At 56.9% G+C, this 13,901-nt stretch overlaps 1 protein-coding gene and 1 long non-coding RNA gene across 3 annotated transcripts in view; one reads left to right on the forward strand and one right to left on the reverse strand.

Moving 5' to 3' along the window:
• The window catches only part of BCL7A (BAF chromatin remodeling complex subunit BCL7A), a 28,516-nt gene continuing 14,615 nt past the window's right edge, over positions 1–13,901 (forward strand). The window contains exons 1-3 of one of the 2 annotated variants that reach the window (XM_082698571.1): positions 1–381; positions 7,557–7,638; positions 11,034–11,130. In XM_082698571.1, coding sequence (XP_082554697.1) covers positions 290–381; positions 7,557–7,638; positions 11,034–11,130 — 271 coding nt within the window. In that variant the 5' untranslated portion in view covers positions 1–289. The remainder of the gene's footprint in view (positions 382–7,556; positions 7,639–11,033; positions 11,131–13,901) is intronic. The other variant, XM_082698570.1, reaches the window with a different exon arrangement.
• LOC309847792 lies at positions 9,917–11,038 on the reverse strand. Its single transcript, XR_014302622.1, has 2 exons — positions 10,765–11,038; positions 9,917–10,574 (listed from the first exon to the last, which is right to left on the reverse strand). It is a non-coding gene; the product is annotated as an uncharacterized lncRNA (long non-coding RNA).

The raw sequence follows: 13,901 nt of genomic DNA on the forward strand, positions 1-13,901 counted from the left end.
GGCCCGCGGCGCTGGCCGGCGGCGCCCGGAGGCCGCACTGCTGGCGGCCGCGGCGGCGCTGCTCCCCCTGCTCGGTGCAGCTGGCGCCCGGCGCTTGCGCACTGGGCCCCGGGCGCGCGGCGGCTCCGGCTTTGTGTGTATGTGTGTGAGTGTGTGTGAGTGTGTGAGAGAGTGTGTGTGTGAGTGTGTGAGTGAGTGAGCGGGCGGGCGGGCGCGAGTGTGGCCGCCGCGGAGCGCGAGCAGGACCCGGCGGGCGCGCTCCCCCAGCCTCTCTCTCCCCGCCAGAACCATGTCGGGCAGGTCGGTTCGAGCCGAGACCAGGAGCCGCGCCAAAGATGATATCAAGAGGGTCATGGCGGCTATCGAGAAAGTGCGCAAATGGTAAGCGGAGGCGCCTGCTCGCTCGCTCGCCCGCCCGCCCGGCGCCGCGGCCGCCCCAGACCCCCGGAGCACATACAAAAAGCCGGCGGGCGCCGCGCCGCGGGCCGGCCGCGGGCCCGGGAGTTGGAGCGGCGGGCGGCGCGCGAGCCGGGTCACCTGCGCGAGGCGGGGGCCGCGGCCGCTGCCCAGGTGCGCTCGCGCCTGTCGCCCACCTGGCGCGGTGGCGGCGGCGGCGGCAGCCTGGAGGCGGCGGGGCGCCCCGGGGCCGGGCGGCGGAGCGGCGGGCCGGCCCCGCCGCGGCGCTCGGCTCCCGGGAGGGGGGCTCGGGGCCGGCCCCAGAAGCCATTTCGTTTTGTGCAAGTCACATGAAAGCGGCTTCCCGCGCGCCGGGGCCGCGATGCCGGCGGCGGAGGGGAGAGCGCGAGCTCCATTGTGCAGGCACCGAGCGGGCCGCCGCCGTCTCCGTCTCCTCCCCGCGCGCCCCGGGCGGCGCTGCGCCGGCCCCCGCGCCCCTGCCCGCGCCGGGCCTCCCTCCCGCCTCCCTCCCCGGCTGGCTGGCTGGCTGGCTGGCTCGCTCGCTCGCTCGCTCCCCGCCTCCCAGGCCCGGCGCCCTCGAGTCTGCGGAGTTTGCAGAGCGCGAGCCGTTTAAATTTAGCGCTTTGGGCTGCCTGGAGCGAGGGCTCTCGGCGAGGGAGAAAGATGGGGGCGAGCGCGAGGAGGAAGCGCCGGGGCGGCCGCGGGCCCGGGGCGCCCGGCACCCCCGCCCAGCCCGTCCTGCCCCGCCGGCGCCCGCGCGCGGGGGTCGGCGGGCGAATCTTTTTGGCCAGAAACCGGTCCGCGGCCGAGTCTGCCTTTCCCAAAGCAGCAGCTCGTGTTTGTTTTGCCGAGAGAGCCGTTGTTTTTGTTCTCTGCGCGGGGGAGAGGAGATTCGGGGCCGGCCGTGCGTGTTCTTCGAGCTCACGCTGGAGTCTGTCCGGCGTGGCCTTGTTGTAATAGGACTGAACGCGTTCGCCGCCTGGTCGGGGTCTGGCTCCGAATCGGCCCACGGGCCAGGCCCCAGGCGCGAGCACATCGCCAGGTTGGGGCAGACTTGTTGAAAACTCCTGGCACCTTGATTTCAACTTTATTATTATTATTTTTTTTCCCACGGCTTCACCAGGGTCAGGGAGAGAGAGGAGCAGCCGCGACGATCTGGAGTGTCAGCCCCAGCGGGCTCGTCCTGACCCTTGTATTTTAAAGACTGAAAAAACGGGGTAGGCCCCTGGTGGGGTATGTTTGTGTTTAGGGGAGCTATTTCTTGAGTAACGCCTTGGTCTCTAAAAACCGCTGGGGGTAAGCCTGCAGCCTAGCCGTGTCACAAGTTAGCTGTCCTTTCTGAGTCAAACCCAACAAAAAAGGCAAGAGGAAAATCAATAAAGTCCACGTGCTTCCCGGCCTCCTATGGAAAGGGCTGTCTGCGGATGGCCGGATGCCCGGCCAAGGGCTGGGTTTGGCTCCAGTGGGACAAAGAATTTTCAGAACCGTGAGAAGGAGAGGCCTTCCAAAGTTGCGATCCGAGTTTTCGGGGCTGTGGGAGCTCCGGGGGGCGGTCCAACTGGAGCCATTTAAAAATGGCAGAAACAGCAGCTGGGCCAAAACACACACAGGAAAACAAGCCCGCAGTCCTCTCTCCGGTGGGATTCCCAGAAGGAAGGCTGGGGTTGTCCCCTGCCTTAGTGCAGGGGCGAAAAAAGAACCAGTGTCTGGGCCCGAGACCCTTCTGTCAAGGCCTGGAGGTGAGAAACCGGCCAGGGGCAAGCTGCCTTTCTCTGTTCTGAGAGGCGTGGTGGGGCCTTCTGCTCCAGGTTCCCAGCAGGACGGAGGCTGTGGCACCCTGACAGCTGCCTCTCTGAGGCCAGTCTGCCAGCTGCTTTGCAGGGAGGCCAGATGGAGCTCTGGGTTCTCTACCCTGGCGGTGGCAGAACAGGCAGCCTGTTCCCTCTGGCCTGGCCCAGGTTTGGGGGAAGGGTTTTCCTCCCTCCCTGTGTTTTAGGAAACAGGTCATGATAAAGACCTCAGGCTTCAGGATCTCAGGGCTGGGCTTCCAGTTCACTTCCTCGCTCGCTGTGACCTTGGGCAAACTGCTGAACTTCGTTCACCATGGCAGCCGTGGGGCTGGGGCTGCTTTCTACCTCCTAGAACAAGATCACGTCCCCCAAAGCACCTGTTCCTGCAAACAGGAGCAGTCACTAAGGGTGTCCTTATTGTAAGGTGGGTGCCATAAAGTGTGTGTTTTGCTGTTTTTTTTCCCCTGCTCCCCCTTTTTAAAAAAGATTTTATTTAAATATTTGACAGAGATCACAAGTAGGCAGAGAGGCAGGCAGAGAGATGGGGAAGCAGGCTCCCTGCTGAGCAGAGAGCCTGACGCAGGGCTCGATCCTAGGGCTCCGAGATCATGACCTGAGCCGAAGGCAGAGGCTTAACCCTCTGAGCCACCCAGGCACCCCATTTTCTTGCCCCTTTTAAGCAAAAAAGACTTTGCCTCATTTTCAGGGTTTCCCCAGTTCCCAGAAGCCAGATCTCACTTTCACTGTACTTTTAGAATAGGCCTTCCAGTCAGTCCTTGAGGCTTTGGGTTGTTTATTAACTGTGTGGCCACCAACCATGCATTTCACTAGTGGCTGGGACATCAGGTTGCCAGATTTAGCTAATAAAATTACAGGACACCCAGTTAAATTTGAATTTCAGATAAACAGTGAAATAACTTTTGAAAAAATAAGTGATACATATGTATAAATTTTAGTATAAGTATGTCCCATGCAATATTTGGGACATACTCACACTAAACTGTGACAGATCTGAAATTCAAATTTAATTCAGCATCTTGTATTTTATCCGGAGGACAGAGGTGTCTAGCATACCATTTATCCAGTGGGTCCAGGGTAGTATTTCTTCTCGGCTCTGGGGACCCCTAAAAATCTCCCCTCTGGCAACCCTTCCCTTCCCTCGTCCCCAGAAAAAGCCGGCAGTCAGCCGTGACCACCCCGTCCCTAGCTGCCAGCCGTTTTTCCTCCCTTGTCTGCTGTCCCAGCAAGGCAGGCTGGTAGGCTATGAGGCAGCCACAAGATGGCTGGAAGAAGAACAAAATGGTGGGCCCATTTTTGGGAAACTGGGCCAGGGTTAGGGGCCCAGTGTGGGTGGAGAAGAGCAGGGGAGGAGGGTCATGGGGTGGGAGACAAAGGCTTGAGCCACAAAGTAGGCTTAGGCCTGGGACCCCTGGGCCCTCGGTCTGAAGGGTCCCTCGGGGACTTACTGAAAGAGAGAGGCCTGCTCCCTGGAGACTTCCCACCCGTTCCTGAGGGAGGAGGAAGTTGGACCGTGTTTAGGGCCTCACCCCTTTACGTTTGGGGGTATGCTCTCATCAGATGTAGGGCAGGTCAGGTGAGCCTGGGCCTAATTAAGACGACCCCGGCCATAGACAAGGCCTCCTCAGGTGTCACGGACTAGCCCTGGGAAGTGAATGCAGAGTGAGGGTTTCATAGTGTCTCTGGGGGAGTCAGTGGGGCCCCCTTGGACGGTGACCCTTGGACGGTCTCCCTGGCTAGCCCTTGAACCTGGAACCAGGAAAACATTAGAAATTGACCATGGCCTGGAAAATCTGTGCCGGGTGTTTATGGTTTATATGGGAGCCTATGCTGGGGGCGGGGCGGTGCTGTTGGGGCTTTATTGCTACAGCTAGGACCCCCATTTGCCCAAGGTCCAGGAGCCCAGGTCTGAAGGGGAAGAGAGCGTACCTGAACCTGGGCCTGGCTGGTTACTGGGCGGGGGAGGGGCAGGGCAGGAACCCGACCGGTGTGCCCTCTGGCCACTGTGGGGCACAGTGAGGGGTGTGGCCTGCTGGCTGTGGTGAATCTGGGCCCGGTGCCTCCAGTGACCGGGTGAGTGCTGGGCGCTCTGAGAGAGCCCCGACTCCTCACACATGTGGGCCCCTCATGGCCACGGCACTGCCTTTGTGAGAGTCGTTAAGAATCTGGGTTTTTCTGTGGGGTCTTCGTTTTTCTTCTTAAAGTTTGGCAATTGATTCAAATGTTAAAAAAAACTACTATGCGGACCAGACGAAACATACCTGGGGGCCTCTCGTTTGCCATCCCAGTAAGTACGGCCGAATCCCGTCCGTGAGAGCCAGGGCGGCGTGTGTTCCGGGATGATGGGTTTGGGGAACTAGCAGGAACTCTGCCATTTCCCTGAGCCCTTGTGTGTGTTGTTTGCCAGGGAGCTGCCAGCTTGAGGAGTCACCCAGAGCCCCCGGGTCATGTCTGTGAATCCCTTCTTGTCCTGCCTGGTGCTTGCTCTGACTTACTGCCCGCGCCCCAGGGCCTTGTCTCCCTGCGTGGCTGCTGGGCAGAGGTGGGGTTCTCAAGTGCCTTTCCCTATGTCCTAGAGCCCCTCAGTGTCCGGTAGAAATGCAGATGAAGAAAGGTTTCTAATCCTTGGGGTGAACCGGGGGGGGGGGGGGACTCAGGCCAAGGGGTCACCAGCTGGGACAAAGGGAGGTGCGAGAACCCGGCTGCAGGCCGCCCATGGGTTGCAGACCGTCAGCCACTCTGGGAAGCACGTGCAGCTTGAGGCTTCATCTTGGCGCACCTGCTGGCGGCAGAGCCCAGATCTGGCACACTTTCTGCCTTGAGACTTGTCCTGTGTTTTGCAAGTCAATTACTTTTGTTTTTGTTTTTGTTTTTAACACAACCAGACCTCGGATTTGCTGGCCTGCTGGGGCCCTAGCCTGTGGAAGCCGGTTGAGAGATTTTGAGTAGTGAGTGCCTTTGGCCATTTACGTAGGATGCTAGCAATTTGTGTTTCTTTGTCCAGCTTCTGTAACTGATGTACTCTGTGGAATGATTTCTTAGTTTTTCACAGGGGACAGAGTAGCAGAGAGTGGCTCTAGGTCAGAGCCCATGTCCAGTCCTCATTCTGCCTTGGACTAGCTGTGTGACCGTGAACTAGTTACATAACCTCTCTGGACCTCTTGTTTCCCACCCATAAAGTGGTGTGACAGTAGGCTTATTGGGCAGTCTTTGGGCAAGAGGGCTTTATTGTAAATAAGGCACTTAGCAGATGTTGGCCTTCAGCACACGATGGCTATTTTGGTTGTTGCTTTGTCACCAAGGTTGTTCCTTGGAACACTCCTGTCCCTTCCAGGTGCCTTCTGATTATTCAGAATGAAGGTGGGGAAAGGACACGGGTACGGGTTGTCCATCCTGCCTCCAAGACGTGGGAGATGGGTGGGTGGTGACTTAGATACATGCCTTCACTTAATTCTTTCTGGGCTAAAAGGGGGCAGGGGTGGGAGTGGGAGAAGCTGCTCCTTAAGCAGTGTGGTGCGGAGACTTTGAATACGGGCCCTGGGGAGGATGGCTTCACCTTCTTTACGAGGGTTTCCTTATCTGTCAAATGGGGAGGGTGACTGTTCCTGCCACACAAGGTTATGGAAAGACGAGAGCAAGTGTATTTGGGAGCTTAGTACATAGAAGACAAGAGAAATAGTCCTAAAATAAGTAAAAGCCAGACTGTGGCTTCCTCTGGTCGGGAATGTGTAGGATCTGAACAGGCACAGTTTGGGGCATGGAGGTTTCTGTAGGTTGGGTTAGCTGGTTTCGAGTTTGCTTGGGTGCCCCGAACCCCCTGTTGGAAAGGGGTGCCAGGTGGCTGTAACGTGTCCCACCAGCCTGTGAAAGCCACCCCACCCCTGGAGGGAAGGTGGTCAGGTGCCTGGCAGCTCACAGAGGTGCTCTTGTGACATGTAAGTCTCGGTTTTGGAGGAACCCTTGTCACTAAACTTGTTGGGGGCTTCTGGCGGCTCTGTCACCTGTCCTAGGTGTGCGTCTGGCCCCGACATCCCGCTGTGGGTCCCTTGAATCAAGCAGCCACAAGAGATTCTTTGTGATCTCCCATTTCTGAGATGGCAGAGCCTGGTGCCTGGAACTGGGACCCTAGAGCCCAAACTGCTTGGTTTGGAGGCCCAGCCTTCCTTCCGGGTGATTCCTCTGGGCCTTGATATTGTCAGTGTTAGGGACAGGAAGGGACATGACCTGACTTGTTGACTGCAGGGGTCCAGGACCAACATTTGGAGGCTGTGGCAGGAATCTAGGGAATGATGGTGGCTTGGAGCACAGTGGAGGAGGAAAGGATGTTAATTATTATCCTTAATGGAAACCAGTCACCCCGTTTCCTTCTCCTGCCTTGTGATTTTTCTCCTTACCCATGAACTTTATTCTGGTAGTGGGGATCCCTGGATGCGGTCCCTTAGGAGCTTAGGCTGGGGTAGGTGTACGGTCAGGGCCCGTGTGCAGATGTGGGTATTAGGAGGGAAGACCCAGAAACACAGGCCTGTCTTAGAGTTGGGATATGGGGTCTCAGAGCATCCTTCTGGGCGGCTGCTATCCATAGTCTGGGCTGTGCATCCCTGTTGAGGCCTGGGGACCACCCTTGGGGCCAAGGCCACTGGTCATCCAGGTTTGCCCTTGCCCACCCCTCCTTGCCGGCCGCTCCAAATGGCGTTTGCCTCGGAGAACACGGGGTGGTTACTCATGCTGTTTTCTCCTGCCTTCCTTCCTCTGACCTCAGAGGCCTTGTAGGGAGGACAGGGTGAGCCCCTGGGTGCCCTTGGTGAAGGCCCCTCCCACCCCCAGCCCCGAGAAGGAAATGCCCTGCTGGCCTAAAGCCCTCTCTGCTGCCCCAGAGGCTGGGGTGGCCCAGTCCACTGGCTCCGTGGAGTTGGCAGTGGTGTGAGGCACCAAAGCCGGAGGGCCCCGGGGCCCGGATCCCTTCATTCGGAGGAACCCTCTTTGATGGCAGCCCCTCTGTCCCCCCCACCGTCTCCCCAGGCACATCCTTCAAGGAATGGGGAGGCTTTTCCCACATGCTGTCTCCTGTCATCCTCACGGTGGCCCAGAGACTGATGACCCTCTGAGGTCTAACAGATGGGGAGACTGAGGTGTGGGTTAGTGAGTGACAGTCCTCGTCCCAGCAGCCCCGCTACTAGATCTAGAGTGATCCACAGCACCTTCCCTCAACCCCAAGCTGAGCAGCCCCCGTGTCGGAGCTGTTCCGAGGCAGTATGGCCCGTGTGCCCCGCGAGGGGGACTCAGGATTCTTCCCCAGAAACACCCTGGTAACGAGCTCTTCCTCATCTACAGGGAGAAGAAGTGGGTGACTGTGGGGGACACATCCCTGCGAATCTACAAGTGGGTCCCTGTGACAGAGCCAAAGGTGGATGATGTGAGTATGTGGGCCAGACGCCTGCGGTGGGGCCAGCCATCTGCGCTCCCTGTAGCACAGGTGGAAGGTGCTGTCCTCCGCTGGGGCCAACACCCCCTGGGAAGCAGAAGGACCCACTCATAGTCCAGCCCCAGAGTGGCCCTCAGGGAGCTGGGACATGTCCCCTGCAAGTCGTCTCTTCTGGGCAGAGAGCCCTAGAGCTTGCCAGTGGGGACATGCCTTAGTGCCCAGCCGAGCAGACCCTCCCCCATCCCTGTTGGACCCCTGCTCCCGAGCCCCTGACCGTCTTGTCGGGTTGACTCTTTATCCCCTTTGTACAAGTGAGGGCACAGGCTCAGAGAGATGAGCCACTTCCCCGGAATCACACAGCAAGTGTCGGGTCTGTTGGACTCCAGAGCATGTGCTGTCTTTGCTGGTGGAGAGCCTTCCCGTGGCTGGAGCTGCTGGAGACCCCAGAGCTCGGGAACACAGCCCCTGCTGGGGCCCTGGGGTGGGGGGAAGGGGGCCACCACCACTAGAGGGAGCTTCAGCAGCCGGGCCTGCTCTCCGGCGGGGACGCTGCCGCCCTCCCTCGCGGGTAGTGTTTCAGTTTCGGGGCTCCTGGGCCATTTTACCCCCAAATACCCCAGGTCAGCTCCTCTTATTTCCAGTCAGCATCCAGAGTGGGCCCGCCTGCAGACCTTGGCGGGGGCTGTCCTCCCCCAGGAAGATGGCTCACGCTGAGCTGCTTGGACGGACGGTTCCATCTGCTCCTGGGGGGTTGACCCATGACCATGATCGGGGGCTTTCCGGGGAGCCATGAGGGCGAGGCCAAGCTTCCCCACCACCACGTGCCCTGACCCATCTCCGGCCTCCAGGCAGGGCCGAGGCTCCATTCTTGACGCTGTGATCACAAGCCCAACGCTGGGCTGAGGACGTCTGTGTCCTCCTTTCTGGTTCCAGCCTGAACTCCTGCAGCCGCGAGGGCTGCGTTCCTCGAGGCCCCGAGACCTCGCCTCTCGCTGCGGCTGGAGCTGGCCGCCCTGGAGGGGAGAGCAGAGTGCAGCCGGCTCCTCGGAGACCGCTCCCGGCTCTGGCCCCGTCTGCGCCTTGCATGTCATTAGGTGTTGTATAAACGACGGTGGCGTTTGAGAAGACATGGTCCCTGCTCTCAAGGAATTTATAATCTCGTTGGAAAGATAATTATAGAATAGCATGAAGCAGACATCAGGAAAGTGCCAAAATGGATTGCGATCAAGGAGAAAGTGTAATATGTGGGCTGCCGGGAAGGTCAGGGCAGCTGCAGGCTGGGCAGAGAGGTAGAAGACAGGCGTCCCCCCGCCATTAACCTGTGACGTCAGACAAGTGACCCCAACTTGCTGGGCCCTAGTTCCCTTTTCTACACCTTGGAGCAGCATCAGCCAGTTCCTGGGGTTTCTGCAACAGTGTGAAGGCAGCACATGAAATGTGGAGAACTTAACCGAGGGCTGGGGAACCCGCGGCACTTGGAAAAATGCTAATTTGCCATTGTCTCTGAGCCTCCAAGATGTACAATATGGTGTTTCCCCCACCCCCTTTCCCTCTAGAGCTATGGGACCCACCCCCCGCTGAGCATCCAATCCTCTGGGAACAGAGGAGAAATGCAGGTCCCTGGGCCGCACCCCAGACGTCCGATTTGGAATCTGGTGGCTGTGGCCAGAAATCTGAATTGTGGGGGTGGGGGTAGCTTCTCATTTTTCTAAACACCCAATTACAACATAGTTGCACCATTTTTTTTTTCCCTTCATAACTCTTTTTTTTTTTTAAGGTTTTATTTATTTATTTGACAGAGAGAGATCACAAGTAGGCAGAGAGGCAGGCAGAGAGAGAGAGAGAGAGGGAGGGAGGAAGTAGGCTCCCCGCTGAGCAGAGAGCCCGATGTGGGGCTCAATCCCAGGACCCTGAGATCATGACCTGAGCCAAAGGCAGAGGCTTAACCCACTGAGCCACCCAGGCGCCCCTCCCCTTCATAACTCTTGCAAGTTCTTTTCTTTCCTTTTTTTTTTTTTTTAAAGATTTTATTTATTTATTTATTTGAGAGAGGGAGAGAAAGAGAGCAAGAGAGTGCCAGCTGGTGGGAGAGGCAGAGGGAGAGGGAGAAGCAGGCTCCCCGCTGAGCAGGGAGCGTGGGATGTGGGGCTCCATCCCAGGACCCTGAGACCCGTGACCTGAGCTGAAGGCAGATGCCTAACCACTGAGCCACCCAGGCGCCCCAGGTCTTTTCTTTTAAATAGGGAAAGCAATTTACAAAATTCAGACGTTGCTTTAAAAACTTTTTTTTTCCACTGAAGACAACACACATGCCACAGAATTCACTCTTTTAAGGTGTACTTGTCGGTGTTAGTCTATTCACTGTCCTCTAGCCATCACTGCTCTAATTCCAGAACATTTTTACTACCCCCAAAAAGAAAACCTCACACCTGCTAGCAGTCCCTGCCCCACCAGCGCCGCGCTCCTGGAATCTACCCACTGACTCTCCAGCTCCAGAGGTGTCCGTCCTCTTCAAATGCTACTTTTTTTCAGATACAAATATATATGTACCTATGTATGTACATCTTCTTGTAAATCTGCTTCCCGTACTGTGTGCGCCCACGCCTCCCAGCTCCTTTCCCTGGAGCTGACCGGCATTTGTTCATCCTTCCAGAGAGCGCGCCCGCAGACACACGTGGGGACAGACACTCAAGTGTCCTTTCCTTTCCGTGAATAGTGGCCTTCCCTTCCCGTGTTCCGCACCTTCCTTCTGTCCATCCTGGAGATAACGGAGATGTTCTAATATGCTGATGTTTCCGTAGATCATTCCGTATTGGTACACGAACTGCTGTCTTATTCTCAGTAATTACTGCATTACGTTACATGGCAAGGATGTGCTGTAATTTAACGAGTCTTACCAGCAGACGTAGGTCATTTCCAACACGATTCTGTTCCATTTGTGAAAAACAAATTGAACCGTACACAAAAGCATCCTCGTCATCCCTCCTCCTGGCGATGTCCCTCCTCGACTGGCTTTCCAGTGTGGTGCTGGGGGTCAGCTGACTGGTCTTTGAGAAGGGCAGCCACGGGGCCTGTAGGTAGTGGGAGTGTGTGACCTGTGTCTTCTCTGTCCCTCACCTGGCATCGCTGTACCTGTTTGCATGCCTGCTGGTGCCGCTCCCTCACCGACGGCAGGTTTCTGCCCAGCCCCAGAATCGTCCCTTCTGCAGGTGAGGCCCCTCATGGGACACATTCAAATGCAGGCCAAGGAGAGCCCTCGGGACACTTGCAGGCTCCAAGGTGAACTGGCTGAATAAAATATTCCTGCCCCCCCCCCCTCGCCATGGCTTGCTCGCAAATGCACACACAAGGTGGTGACTTGGTTTCTGCTCCGTTTTCTCCTCCAGAAGAACAAGAACAAGAAAAAGGGCAAAGATGAGAAGTGTGGCTCCGAGGTGACCACGCCGGAGAACAGCTCCTCCCCAGGAATGATGGACATGCACGGTGAGCTCTCCCGCCAGGCCCTGGGCTGTGGCACAGCACGCGGTTTTTGTTCTCACTAGCAGGTTTGTGCACATTCCAGGCAAGGGTAGGAGGGCTGGGCAGCACCGGGAGGCCTCGGTGCCCAGGGGAAGGCTCAGCGGAGGGGAAGCTGTTCCCAGCACAGCAAGCCAAGAAACGTAAACCAAGCCAGAGACATAAAACCAGACCTTAACGAGCCCAGTGACACAACCCTCTGAGCCCAGTGACACAACCCTCATGGGGGTGACCTGTCAGCCCTTTGTGCGCTCAGGAGCATTTTGTGGGTCTACGATGTTTTTCCCTCCTAGGTCTGACTTGCCGTAAAAATGATGCTGTTTTCCATTTCCTATTTCGCTTTGGCTGCTGGGAAACTCCAGACTGGATTTCCACATCCCGTTAATCACTGTGGAACCCAGGGACCTGACTTCCACAGTGACATCCTACCTTCCTTTGCCATTTTATTTCCAAAGTCCTAACCAGTGTCCCGCTGATGGAATCCAGGCTGGAGGCCTGCCTTAGCCAGTCTGGGGTTTTGACACGGCTTGCACTGAGTTCCCGTTTTACCTTGTTAACGGAGAGGACAGCCACACATCGTAAGGGCACTGGCTTCATGATAGGTATACACCCATGTAACCGGCCCAGGTCAAGATGGAAATGTGCCTGGCCACCCCCCGGTTATCTCCCCCCCACCCCGCCCCATGAGGAAGACTGCTCCCCGACTTCTGACCTGAAAGAGTCAAACATGAAATTTCTGTAACATTGAGTTTCCCTTATTTATAAACGAGGAAATCTGCATTTCTGCCATGCTTTGAGCAATCAGACCTAGAAACTCGGGGAGTGTGTTCCCCTCCAGGCGGCTAGAGCTGTTCCTACAGCGGCTGTGATCACTCCAGGCTGAGCTGGGAGCCTGACGCGGGGCTCGATCCCAGGACCCCAGGACCATGACCCGAGCTGAAAGCAGACACCCAGCCGACTGAGTCACTCAGGCGCCCCCTTCCCATTTCTTGATCCCAGTTTCAACGTCTTTTTCCTTTTGACCACCCAGGCCTTCTGTACAGCACGGTGGTATTAGATAAATAAGTACATCAAAAAGGAATCTCGGTTTGATTGCGTTTCTGCCCCTCTGGTTCCAGGGCTGCCTTGCTCTGGGGAAGGCATGCCAGGGAACTTTTCCATTTGCCCAGATAGACCCGTCTGGAAAACAGTCACAGTCTTGCCTCTTGCTGGGCCGGCCTCAGAAAGCACGGAGGGGTCTTGCTGATCGCTCACGTGTCAAGAAAGCCCCTCGCTGACCGTGCAGTCCCATTTGAAACATGGAACACAATTGAACCAGGTGTTGGAGCTGGGATGTAATCTGCCCCCCTCCCCCACCCCCACAATGCTTAGATCCCTACCTGGCTCACAGGTGAGGGCCTTTTGGAGCAGAGGACAAGATCCTACCTGGGTTCACATCTGGCTCCCTAGGCCATCCCCCACTCCGGCTGTGTGATCCTGGACTAGTTTCTTAACATGTAACTGTCAGCTCTGGTTTCACTCTGCCCAGTGGGCACTGCCGTGCCCACTTTATAAGGTCCCTGTGTGTATTCCGTGAGAAAACCCCCTCGAAGCCCTTGGCATGTTAGAGGCTGACATTTAGGAGCTGTCACAATGCGCCAAGCATCTTGCTAAGCGCATTCCATGCCTTATCTCATTTCATCCTAAAAACAAGCCCCGTTGTGCAGATGAGGAAGTGAGGGCTTGGGCAGGCGGCCGCCCCAGGATGCAGCCCGGCCCTGAGGTCCTGTGGAGGCTGAATCCCAGTGTGTGGCTGCCGGCCCGGACCCTGGCTCCTCTTCTCAGTATCCTTACATTTTAGCACAAGTGTGTGGCCAAGACCCTCATCCAGCCGCAGGGCACGGACGGCCAGGAAGAGGCAAGGAAAGATGCGGGCCTGGACAGGATTATCGGGAAGGCTCCCAGTGGGGCAGTGGGCGTCTGTAGCCACCTTTTTCGAGTCTTGAGATTCTACTGATGTTGACTCAGATGCCAGGGTCATGTGGTTACCGGGTGACCAGGTTAGGCTCCAGCAACTAACTCGTTAAACATTAGTACTTGTTGTCATTAATTAACATAACTCGGTGCTGGGACCTGTGGGTCAGGCCTCTGCCTTGTACACACATGCACACATAGCTTGGTGTAGGAAGGAAGTTTAGATTTTCTTAAAAGGCAAATCAGGAGAGTGCACTGTTTTTTTTTTTTTTTATTTGACAGAGAGATCATAAGTAGGCAGAGACAGGCAGAGAGAGAGGGAAGCAGGCTCCCTGCCGAGCAGAGAGCCGAACGTGAGGCTGGATCCCAGGACCCTAAGATCACAACCTGAGCCAAAGGCAGAGGGTTAACCCATTGAGCCACCCAGGCGCCCCCCCCCCTTTTTTTTTAAAGTCCCAAAATTCACAAGAGGATCTTCCGTGTAACTAGTACACTTAGAATAAGGTGCAGTTTCCCTGGCTGGGACCATGGGACTGCCTGATGCCTCCTTGGCAGATTGAATCTGGATTTTTTGGGGGCAGAGCTGCTTGAGCAAGGGGTTCTGCTGCTCAGAGCCTCAGTGTCCCCCTCTGGAAACGAGGGAGGTGACAGCACCCACCCGGCAGGCCGTCGGGAGGATGAAGCAGATGACTACGGCGGTTTTTGCCCAAGTGCCAGCAGGCAGTAGGGCCCAGGACATGTGGGCCTGCTGCTCCGTGTCTCCTCGTTCTGTTTCACAAAAGTGG

Source organism: Mustela nivalis (assembly GCF_964662115.1).
Source record: "Mustela nivalis genome assembly, chromosome: 14".
Classification (NCBI taxonomy): domain Eukaryota; kingdom Metazoa; phylum Chordata; class Mammalia; order Carnivora; family Mustelidae; genus Mustela; species Mustela nivalis.